General features: G+C 46.7%; 2 protein-coding genes and 2 long non-coding RNA genes across 4 annotated transcripts; 3 read left to right on the plus strand and 1 right to left on the minus strand.

The window, feature by feature from the left end:
* Positions 1 to 228: 228 nt before the first annotated feature.
* Positions 229 to 1,232, plus strand: LOC135367950 (uncharacterized). Its single transcript, XM_064601047.1, has 4 exons — positions 229 to 279; positions 431 to 605; positions 695 to 770; positions 1,110 to 1,232. Exons 1-4 carry the CDS (start codon positions 253 to 255, stop codon positions 1,222 to 1,224), a joined length of 393 nt encoding a protein of 130 aa, XP_064457117.1. The 5' UTR covers positions 229 to 252; the 3' UTR covers positions 1,225 to 1,232.
* Positions 1,233 to 3,457: 2,225 nt separating this feature from the next.
* LOC135367960 (uncharacterized) lies at positions 3,458 to 4,122 on the plus strand. Its single transcript, XR_010414600.1, has 3 exons — positions 3,458 to 3,724; positions 3,800 to 3,973; positions 4,096 to 4,122. It is a non-coding gene; the product is annotated as an uncharacterized LOC135367960 (long non-coding RNA).
* A 34-nt stretch (positions 4,123 to 4,156) lies between these two features.
* Positions 4,157 to 5,676, plus strand: LOC135383378 (uncharacterized; the record flags this gene model as incomplete). Its single annotated transcript, XM_064612859.1, has 2 exons — positions 4,157 to 4,282; positions 4,384 to 5,676. Coding segments are annotated over 2 exons (1,182 nt in total), but the record flags the coding sequence as incomplete, so codon positions are not given.
* Positions 5,677 to 5,948: 272 nt separating this feature from the next.
* LOC135367967 (uncharacterized) lies at positions 5,949 to 7,659 on the minus strand. Its single transcript, XR_010414601.1, has 5 exons — positions 7,458 to 7,659; positions 7,187 to 7,397; positions 6,315 to 6,448; positions 6,171 to 6,235; positions 5,949 to 6,108 (listed from the first exon to the last, which is right to left on the minus strand). It is a non-coding gene; the product is annotated as an uncharacterized LOC135367967 (long non-coding RNA).
* Positions 7,660 to 9,935: the final 2,276 nt, after the last annotated feature.

Consider the following 9,935-nt stretch of genomic DNA (forward strand, 5'->3'; position numbering starts at 1 on the left):
CTTCAAGGTCGTAGCTCTACCGGAAGAAGCAGACGACAGCGGCTCACATACCCCGATCCGAGCGCTACCGATGCGCCATCTATTGGGCAAGAGCAGAGGCCGCAGCGCTCCGCCTCCCGAGTCCTCCTATTAGCGCGCCATTTGGGGGCGGAGCCTCCCTCGCTCTTGGTCAGCAAAGTCAAGGATAGTCCAACCGCAATGCTACTTGAGGGAATCCAGAACTTCGGACGTCTTGAATCCAGGGTTCTTCTGATGATTGGGACCAACGACCTGAAGCAGGTAGGTTATGTGTGCGCTATATCCCCTGGCTTGAAAGCTTCATCAAGTTAACAAAAGAGCTATGCGCATAATAGGTGAAGATTAGTTACATAAATGACCATGCTGAAGCTAGATGGGTACTGTCTAACACACATTTTAACGATGCTCAAAGCTCAAGACTGCGGATGAAGTGATCCAGGGCCTATCACAAGTGATCCACATCTTGATGTCTCGTGGAGTGGACATTTTGGTTTTCACCCTTCCGCCTTTGCCACTGGCGTCAAAAACGTCTACATCATGGCGCACTCTCACCGCTGTCAACGAGTGGCTAATAAGTCAGCAAAGTGGTAGGCTGGTACTTCCCTCTGCATGTGCCCTTGTGATTTATGACGGGCATAATTGCCACTTCATACATGCTTCATATCTTGCTCCACAGCCACGGTTGATGTCGTCAGTATACACCGGCTTTTCTTCAAGAGAGCCCGTACACCCAACTACGCCATGTACGAGAGGTAAGTGGGAAATCCCTAAATAAATGTTGCTCTCAAAAGCAGCCATAGGAGCTCTAACCGGAGTCTGGAACTGAATACAGACCGCGCTTACTTAGTCGTCCTTACCGAGTCACATTTCTGACTTTTGCCACCGTACTTTAACGTTTGCGACATGCAGGTCAGTAAATGTAAATCAGTGAATTCTATGCTTTTTAATTTTTTTTTCATGCCCTTGCCTGCTTTGGAAGACATGAGTGCTATGCAGCTTCAAAGGCACATGCGGAGTCTATGCCTTCATACCAGGTGGGAAGTGTATAATTTCATTGCCTGAGGCTTGTCTAATTGCGTGGCACTTAGGAGGTACCGACGTCGTCAACGAGAAGCCAGCCGCCGAACGGACCTTGTTCACTGGAATAGCAAGGGGACGGACGCTGTCCACGAGGCACTCAGGGACCCCATCAACCGTACAAGATGAACCTTACTGGTGTCCTAATGCAGCAAGAGGTGCACTCCGCTCGGACGAACATCTATAACTTTCCAGTCGTCAATTCGCCAACACTGGTTACCGGATCCCTTCCTTTGCAGGTCATACCAAGCCCAGTCATCATCATCGTGGTCGCGCGACGCACACGTTACAGCACACTAACCTCCGAATTCTCGGTTCGCCCTCGGGAATTTCTAGCGTTGAGTGAACGTCAATGGGTAATCCCTTTGATTCAAATAGTGCACTCGACTGCTAACAAGAGTTAGCACTGCAGTCGAGTGCACTATTAGAACCAAATGGAAGGCCCCTTCACGTGCACTCGGCGCAAGAAATTCCCAAGGACGGACCAAGAATTCGGAGCTAAGTCCTGTTGCTGTTCCTTTCCGTATACAGCTATCGAACACTATCTTCTTCGGACAGTAGCAGGTGACAAAATTTTGTATGGTATGTGTGGCGTCCACTGTTACTCCACTACCACACTCCACTACCGAGGCATTACTGCGCACGGGTTTCAGAGGATAGCCCTCGACCACATGTACTGTTGTCATCGCCAACAAAAGCTTGTCCATGCAGTTCCTTGCAATAAATGTCATGTGCATTAATTTCACAGCCCGCTGTGGTCAATTGCATGCGTCTCCTGGTGTCACATAGAAAGATGATGCGCTCCCAGTCGATTGACAGCGGTACGGAGCCACCAAAACTTTAATAAAAGAAACCACCAAAAAAGTAGTTTTCTGTCGTCATTAGCCAGCATTACCAAACACACGCACAAAAACGGCTTGGGCGTCTCGTCAAAGTCCTTCTGTAACAACATGTGTGGCATCATGTTCAGTAAAAGGAGGAAAAGAACCAGAGTCTTCTGTCGGCATTATCTAAACGTACGCACAAAAACGGCACGGGCATGGCATCTCATCAAATTCCTTTCGTAACAACACGTGTCGCATGGCGCACTGAAGACATAAACGGGGTATGAAACAGAGAGAAAAAAAACACAATCCATAATGACGCATTGTCCCGCGAAACGACAAAGAAACAAAAGCGGGGTATACCTCTCATCGCCCGTGTCCCGGTCCACAGCGCATCGCACACGAATCGTATGACATGCTCAAAAGGGAAGGCACACACACACACGCGCCAAAGAACGCCCTACTATCAACCAAACGTGCGCAACGGTTCCGCGGACGTCTTATCAAGATCATTCTAACAACGCGTGTTCCATATGTTTAATAAAGCAAACAAACGCGGGCATCGCTCAGGGACGCCGATCATGAAACGTTTATTAAAAGCAAAAACAAGCCATCATAAAACGTTCATTCAAAGCAAAAACAAACAAACCAACAAACGCGAGCATCGCTTGAGGACGCCGATCATGAAACGTTTATTAAAAGCAAAAACAAGCCATCATGAAACGTCCATTGAAAGCAAAAACAAACAAACCAACAAACGCGAGCATCGCTTGAGGACGCCGATCATGAAACGTTTATTAAAAGCAAAAACAAGCGAACACAGCAGCGGTCAAAATCCGACAATACATTCCGCGAAGACAGAAAAAGAAAAAAAAAGAGAGAGAGAGAGAGACAGAAATGGGATCATGACTCAGTACATATCGCCGACCATTTTCGTGGTCCCAAGGAACGCGCGTCCCTAGGTTCACAGATCGAGCAGCGCCATCTCTAGAACATGGGCCAACTCAGGGCCATGGTGGATGGAACGACCCAGTGGACGTAGCATCGCGAAAAGCACGTCTCCGTCTAGGTTCGAGCCTCTGCCCCCAAGATGGCACTCAAGTCGACTCACTCCGCCCACGCGTCCTCCCATTGGCGCGTTCCGGGTGGGCGGGGCGCGGGAGGGAGAGGGAAAATCTCAGGCCAGTTCTCTAGAGAATAGTCGATGCAAGAGCGAGGGAGGCTCCGCCCCCAAATGGCGCGCCAATAGGAGGACTCGGGAGGCGGAGCGCTGCGGCCTCTGCTCTTGCCCAATAGATGGCGCATCGGTAGCGCTCGGATCGGGGTATGTGAGCCGCTGTCGTCTGCTTCTTCCGGTAGAGCTACGACCTTGAAGCCTCTGCTCTCGCGTAAGAGATGGCGCTACATTGGCGCTCAGTAAGGGCACGTGTGGTCGTCACAACTTTGAGCCTCGACCTTGAGACTGGCCGGGAACCTAAATTCCGATGACGCGGCGATTGCAAACCATAGGCAGCGCGCGCTAAAACTTGTCCCGACACTATCGCCCCCGCTCGACGGAATGCGCCAAAACGGCGTGGTACTATCTATGCCGTAGGCAGTGCAGGAGTGCAGGGCCTCGCTTCGCTTGCTTGCATGGAATCGCAAAGACCACGAAAAAACGGCAGCTATTGCTGCGTGGTAGGGTGCCACAACAGTAAGGTGAACGTGAGGGGGAAACAGCCTCGTGTGAAGTTTTATAAATTTCCGAACAAGTGGTTCGAACAAGGGCGTCGGCGACAATGGATAGCGGCTGTACGAAGAGTGAAGTAAGTCTAAAACTGTTGTGGTTGAGTTTTTCCGTTCTAAGATGGTTTGTACTTTTTTGTGATTGCTTCGTGTAGCCCGGATGGCACTCCTTGGGAGCCAAGCCAGACGACTGTCATCTGCAGTTGCCACTTCGTCGGCAACGAAAAAAGCGCTGACCAGACGCATCCTTCCTACGTCCCCTCAGTATTTCCAGCGATGTACAAAGCCAAATCCGTCGTGGGATTGGCGCCTGTTGAGCGTTATGAAAGGTAAGCAACCTTCGACATTTCCATTAGCACATTAGCGATGACACAACGCACGAAGTTGTTCGCATTTGTGTGTTTGCTGCTACATCCGCTAACGGTAGCTTTACCTGGCTTTACGGACACAGACTCAAGCGGCGATCTCAACGTAATGGCGACACCACGGCTTCAGTGACACTTTGTGTTAGTATAGAAGATGGTGTGCCTGGACTGCATGGAGATTTGCAAGATGAGGAATTCCAGGATGAAACATACAATGAGCCTCCTTCCTCAGATTCTAGTGGAGCGTTGGAACCACCTTCATCATCATCTGTGGTAGGCATTGTGCTTGCAGAAGCAATATTGTGTATTACTTAAGTGCGCATGTAAAATTGCCATTTATTCTTTTTGTTTATTTATATTTTATTTTTTGACAGGGCACACAGACAGATGCAGCCAATGAAGGTAGTGGCAGACCGTTCTCCGTCTTCATGTGTACCATTCTGGAAACGACCGGCAGCACCCAGATTACGCACACACCTTGTGTTGAAAGTGAAGTGCAGGCTGTGCCCGAGACACAATCACGCTACTCTGGACGTTCTTCACGTACGTGCATATTTCAGGGTTACGAGACTCTTCGTGATCAGATTGCTACCCTGCATGATTTATGTGGCACCACGCCAGAAGTGTTTGCACTTCTACTCAGCCTCCTTACCAACTTCCGCGTAAGAGAGGTCGACGTCACTATCCCTAACAAGCTCTTGATATTTCTGATGAAGTTGAAGCTGGGAATTACTTTCACCGGCCTTGGCGCTCTGTTTGGAATTCATCGTTCCACTGCTAGCAGAATATTTTTCTGTATGTTAACAAACTTGGTTCAGGCCACAAGCAAGTGGTTGTTCACACCATCAAGAGAGACAATCCGAGCGACTCTTCCAGAATGCTTCAGAGAGCACTATCATTCATGCAGATACATAATCGACTGCACTGAAGTGAGGACGGAAACTCCAGCTCCTGTTGAAAGGCAACGAAATCTGTACTCAAACTATAAAGGCGGCATGACTGTGAAGTTCCTGGTTGCAATTGTCCCCAATGGACAGATTGCTTTTGTGTCAAAAGCGTACGGGGGAAGAGAAAGCGACACAGCAATAACAACAGATTCTGGATTCCTAGACCTTGTCGAGGCAGGTGATTTAATTCTGGCTGACAAGGGATTCCCTGGCATCAGCTCCCACCTCGGACAGAAAGGTGCACTACTAGTGATGCCCCCATTCTCATCAGGAAATGCACAGTTCACCAGCAATGAAATGGACACAACGTATTACATCGCACAAGTTAGGGTGCATGTAGAGAGAGTGATTCAGCGGATCAAGACCTTCGACATCCTGAATTCCACCGTACCAGCTGAGCTTGTGCCATACATGACTGACATTTTTCATATGTGCGCAGTACTTGCAAATCTTCAGCCACCCATTTTCAAGACGCAGCAATGATTTCAGCGTACTTCATTTTGGCATTTGGCCTGCTGTGTTGAAGTGCAATGGGGACCAGTGTGAAAATTAAATATGTTGAGTGCTAATGCAGTTGCTAAAAAAAAGTGTCCTGTTGCAAAATGGCTGTCACACTGTTTCTCATTTATTGCTTCAACACGATTTGAAATATCATACAGAGCACCAGGTCCCAACTTACAGAAATTGAACTGACTAGAATACGTGGACTAACCAAAAAAATTAAACTAGAAAACTTAAGGTCTAATTACATATTCATTTAGACCTGGGAGCCATTCTTGGCAGCATGTGAGTAAAATAGAATGTCTCTAGTTTTGGAACAAGTTCACTAAGCAGATCATCGTCACGCTCTACCATCACATTCACTGACTGCGCATCAGAATATACAAAAAAGAATGCCTCTGTTACATTCATGACATACATTGCAGTTTGCACTTGTGTATAGTATTGATGCGACTTTTTAAGCACCAGCTTCCCTCCTTCGTACTGTAGGTACTGAACGTAGCTTGTTTCAGATTTGCAATCAATGATTGGCTGTCCTTTCCGGCCAAATGGGCATTTGATTTCAAGCAAATAAAGGCCATCAGCCAGCCGCACTACCCCATCCGGGCTTGCACATAGCCATCTTTGTTCAGGGTGCACCAAGAGCCCAGCCTGAAAAATTTGGAAAGGGCATGAGATTAACTGTTTGAAAGTAACAGTTCTGATTCTAGTACCTGATACACTATTGTTGGGAACTTCCTCTGGAACTCCTTTGCAGCAACTCCCTCCATCTGCGTGCCTTTCAGCGAATGTGCATTTTGTGTTAAATCACAAAAACGCACTAATGTTTGATGAAGATCACTGATAGGAATACTCACCGTATGCTGTGGCCGCTGTTCTCAGTGGCCTGGTGGTTTTCAGTGCTTCAGCAAGTTTTTCGAAGTCTGCTACCCTTGTTCTGACTCTGTGGCACTCTGTGCTTGTTAGACGTAATGCCCTTTCCTGGAACCACCTGTGCACATGTACACGTTCTTTGCAGGTGGCAGGTAACATTTAAGTGAACATGTAGACAAATGGCACTCACAGCAAATGCATACTAAAACACAAGCCAGCTTGATTTCGGCCTCGAAGAAGCATGCAGCATGCTCAACTGAAGCGGTGTGCACTTTACCTCACATTTGTTCGTTGCCCACGTGTTTCCATGCCAATGTCAATTGGACAGCGGGAGCCAATAGCAAATTTGTAAAAGCTTGCGGTGTCATGGCCCACTTCCTTTAACCAGTCTTTCCTTGTGAACCGATGCCCCATTAGCAGATCGACCCTCACAACACTCATTGTGTGAAATACTGATCTTCTTGAGCTACTGCTCAGAAGCAGCTCAGCTACTAGCTCCTGATCATGCATGTTAGCTGCAGCATCAACAAGCGATGCTAAAACACTCCTGCACCCCTTTTCAACTGGGTCCTGATATTCATATTTCAAGTTGTGGACTAAAGGAGAGCCAATGCCTGGGAAGTGGTCAAAGATGTAGGACGGTGAGACTGACTGGCAGCTTGGCTTGGGTGCATTGCATGGCTCTTGAAGGGTAGAAGGATGGATGGTGGATGTTAGGGCACTATAAGCGAAGCTACTTATATCTACGGCACGCAAAACGCACATACTAACCTCAATTCTAAAGTAGATATCGAACACTGGCGATCAACATGCCACATTATCGTCACAGCTGACAGAGTTTCGGCTGATTACTTACTTGGATAAAGCTCTTCGAAAGGAAGCCGGACGTAGCTGCCTGACGCTTGACTTCCAGGCCTGCCCCACGCTTGGGGCACACTAGTGCAGGAGTCGTCTTCGGGGTTGTTTATGGCAGTAACAACGGCGGCTACATGTTTACAACGGCCAGCCACACCTCCCTTACAAGTACAATGTGCTTCGAGAATTGCACGTGGTCTAGGTGACTGAAGCTGCAAATGTGTCAAACGGACGTTAACAGCACGTCATCAACAACAAGTTAACAGACTTACCTGAACAGTTACGTTGTACGTGCGTGTGCTCGTTTGGGCAAGGCACTGCGCACTTATCTTTGACGTCCCGTCCGTGAAAACATCTTCGCGAACGCATTTCACATGTTTCGCCTTCTGAAGAAGGTGCCCTTTCTTCAGATTACCGCCTCGAAAGTGGTCTCGCGTGTCAACAGGCGCGAAGCCGGCGTATAAAACACGTGAAATCGTCATACTAGCACGCGTCGTACACAAAAAGTGACAGGCAATGCATATGCGAACGCCCCGCTGGTACCACGCCGTTTTGCGGCCGATTGCCACGGGGGTCGCTTTCAGCGGATCGATCGCAGCTCCCTCAAACAAGCGCGCGCTGCCTATAGTGCGTAGTTTTGACGATTATGCTTCATGGATGTATTATTTTGGCCAGTTCGACGTTTATGAAAACGGAAAGAAATGTTGCTGCTTTTGTTCTACTCCTCGCACTGAAATAAATCATTTAAAATAGTTGTACTGTGTGTGGTTTTTTTTCCCTTTCCGTAAGTAGTTACGCAAGTAGTTCCGTAAGTAGTTAGTATACTGCGTAGTTTTGACGATTATGCTTCATGGATGTGTCATTACATTACCAAATTTTTGGCCAGTTCGACGCTTCGCTCCGCTCTTATGCGTGAATATTGTCTCAACTCGTGAAAAAGGAAAGAAATGTTGCTGCTTTTGTTCTACTCCTCGCATTGAAATAAATCATTTAAAATAATTGTGCTGTTTGTGTGTCTTTTTCTTTCTTTTTGTAAGTAGTTACGAAGTATGTAAAAAGGAAAGAAATGTTGCTGCTTGTTCTACTCCTCAAACTGAACTAAATCCTTTGAAATAATTATACTCTGTGTTTCTTGTTTCTTCCCCTTTTTGTAAGTAGTTACGGAAGAATAATTGTGCTGTGTGTGTGTGTTTCCTTTTTGTAAGGGTTCCGGGACATTTGATCGAACGTCGCTTGGTCGAAAGCCGTTTGATCGAACGCGGGACATTTGGTCGAAAGGCATTTGATCAAACACCGTTTCATCGAGACGGCAGCGGTCGTTTGATCGATTCCTTTATTCGTTCGCTTGGAGCGTTGATGTTTCACTCTGTGTAATCCGCTCGCCCATAAACACATTCGTCATCCTAATCCACTTTTTCGCATCCAGAAAGTGATCTGATGGTGTGCTTTTTTTTTGCTATTTATTTGCATTAAGTGCTGAAACTGCGTTTGCACGAGCTTTGAAAGTAAAGTTAGACGTTTAACTCCACTCTCCTCCTCGTCGCTGATACTGCCTGAGCGCATTGCTAAAAGTACGCCCAAACATTTCATTTTCCAAAATGCTCCGCAACCCGGGACAGTTTATTCCTACGCCCACGCTAACGTGAGACATGTTGTTCGCTGCATTTTTCTAACCTATCTGCCGGAAATATGCAGAAGGTATCAGGGCCTTGGAGAATTGCTTCTTAATCTTGTCACGTTGTCTGTGTGTTCTCAGAACACACAGACAATCATACAGACTTTCCCAAATTGGAGTTCTAATTTCTCTTCTCGCTTCCAAGACTTAAGCAACGGGGGTGGCGATGCCCTCATTCGCACGTTGTGCTGTTTTCTAGACGGGCGGAAATCCCTGAACACACGGGATGAGCGACCTGTAGCCTCTAACCATGACACCCTTCACCGCTGGAGGCTACAATGTGGAACTCGAGAGAAGCCCACAAATATGGGAGGATGAGATACGTGTACTGAAGCGTATTTTAAATAGAAATACGCCTAAAACGGTATTTAAAGTAACAACATTAAGACATGGATGTGCCCAAGCTGCTAGTCAATAAACGGACGTTTAACTACCTACTCTTTGTGGTTTGTTTCTTTTCGCTTCAGTCATTATCTCCGAAGGGCAAGAGCAGCATTTTCATTACAACCGGGCGACGAACATTATGGTGCACGGACATTTCGGTGAATGTCGGTGCGCAACATGTCGGTGCGCGGACAACAGGGAAGAAAAAGAAAAAAAAAAAGGCGTTGGTAACTTGGCGTACTTCCGTAACTACTTACAAAAAAGAAACAGACACAGTACAATTATTTCAAATTATTTATTTCTGTACGAGGAGTAGAACAAGCAGCAACATTTCTTTACTTTTTACATACTTCCGTAACAACTTACGCAGGTTTAGCAGTTAATGCAATAGCAAAAAAGAAAGAGGCACACACAGTAAAATTATTTTAAATGATTTATTTCAGTGCGAGGAGTAGAACAAAAGCAGCAACATTTCTTTCCTTTTTCATGAGCTGAGACAATGTTCACGCATAAGAGCGGAGCGAAACGTCGAACAGGCCAAAAATTTGGTAATGTAATAATGACACATCCATGAAGCATAATTGTCAAAACTACGCAGTACACTTGCGTAACTACTTACAAAAAGAAAAAAAAAAGAAGCACACAGTACAATTATTTTAAATGATTTATTTCAGTGCGAGGAGTAGAACAA

Source organism: Ornithodoros turicata, chromosome 1 (assembly GCF_037126465.1).
Source record: "Ornithodoros turicata isolate Travis chromosome 1, ASM3712646v1, whole genome shotgun sequence".
In the NCBI taxonomy this organism is placed as follows: domain Eukaryota; kingdom Metazoa; phylum Arthropoda; class Arachnida; order Ixodida; family Argasidae; genus Ornithodoros; species Ornithodoros turicata.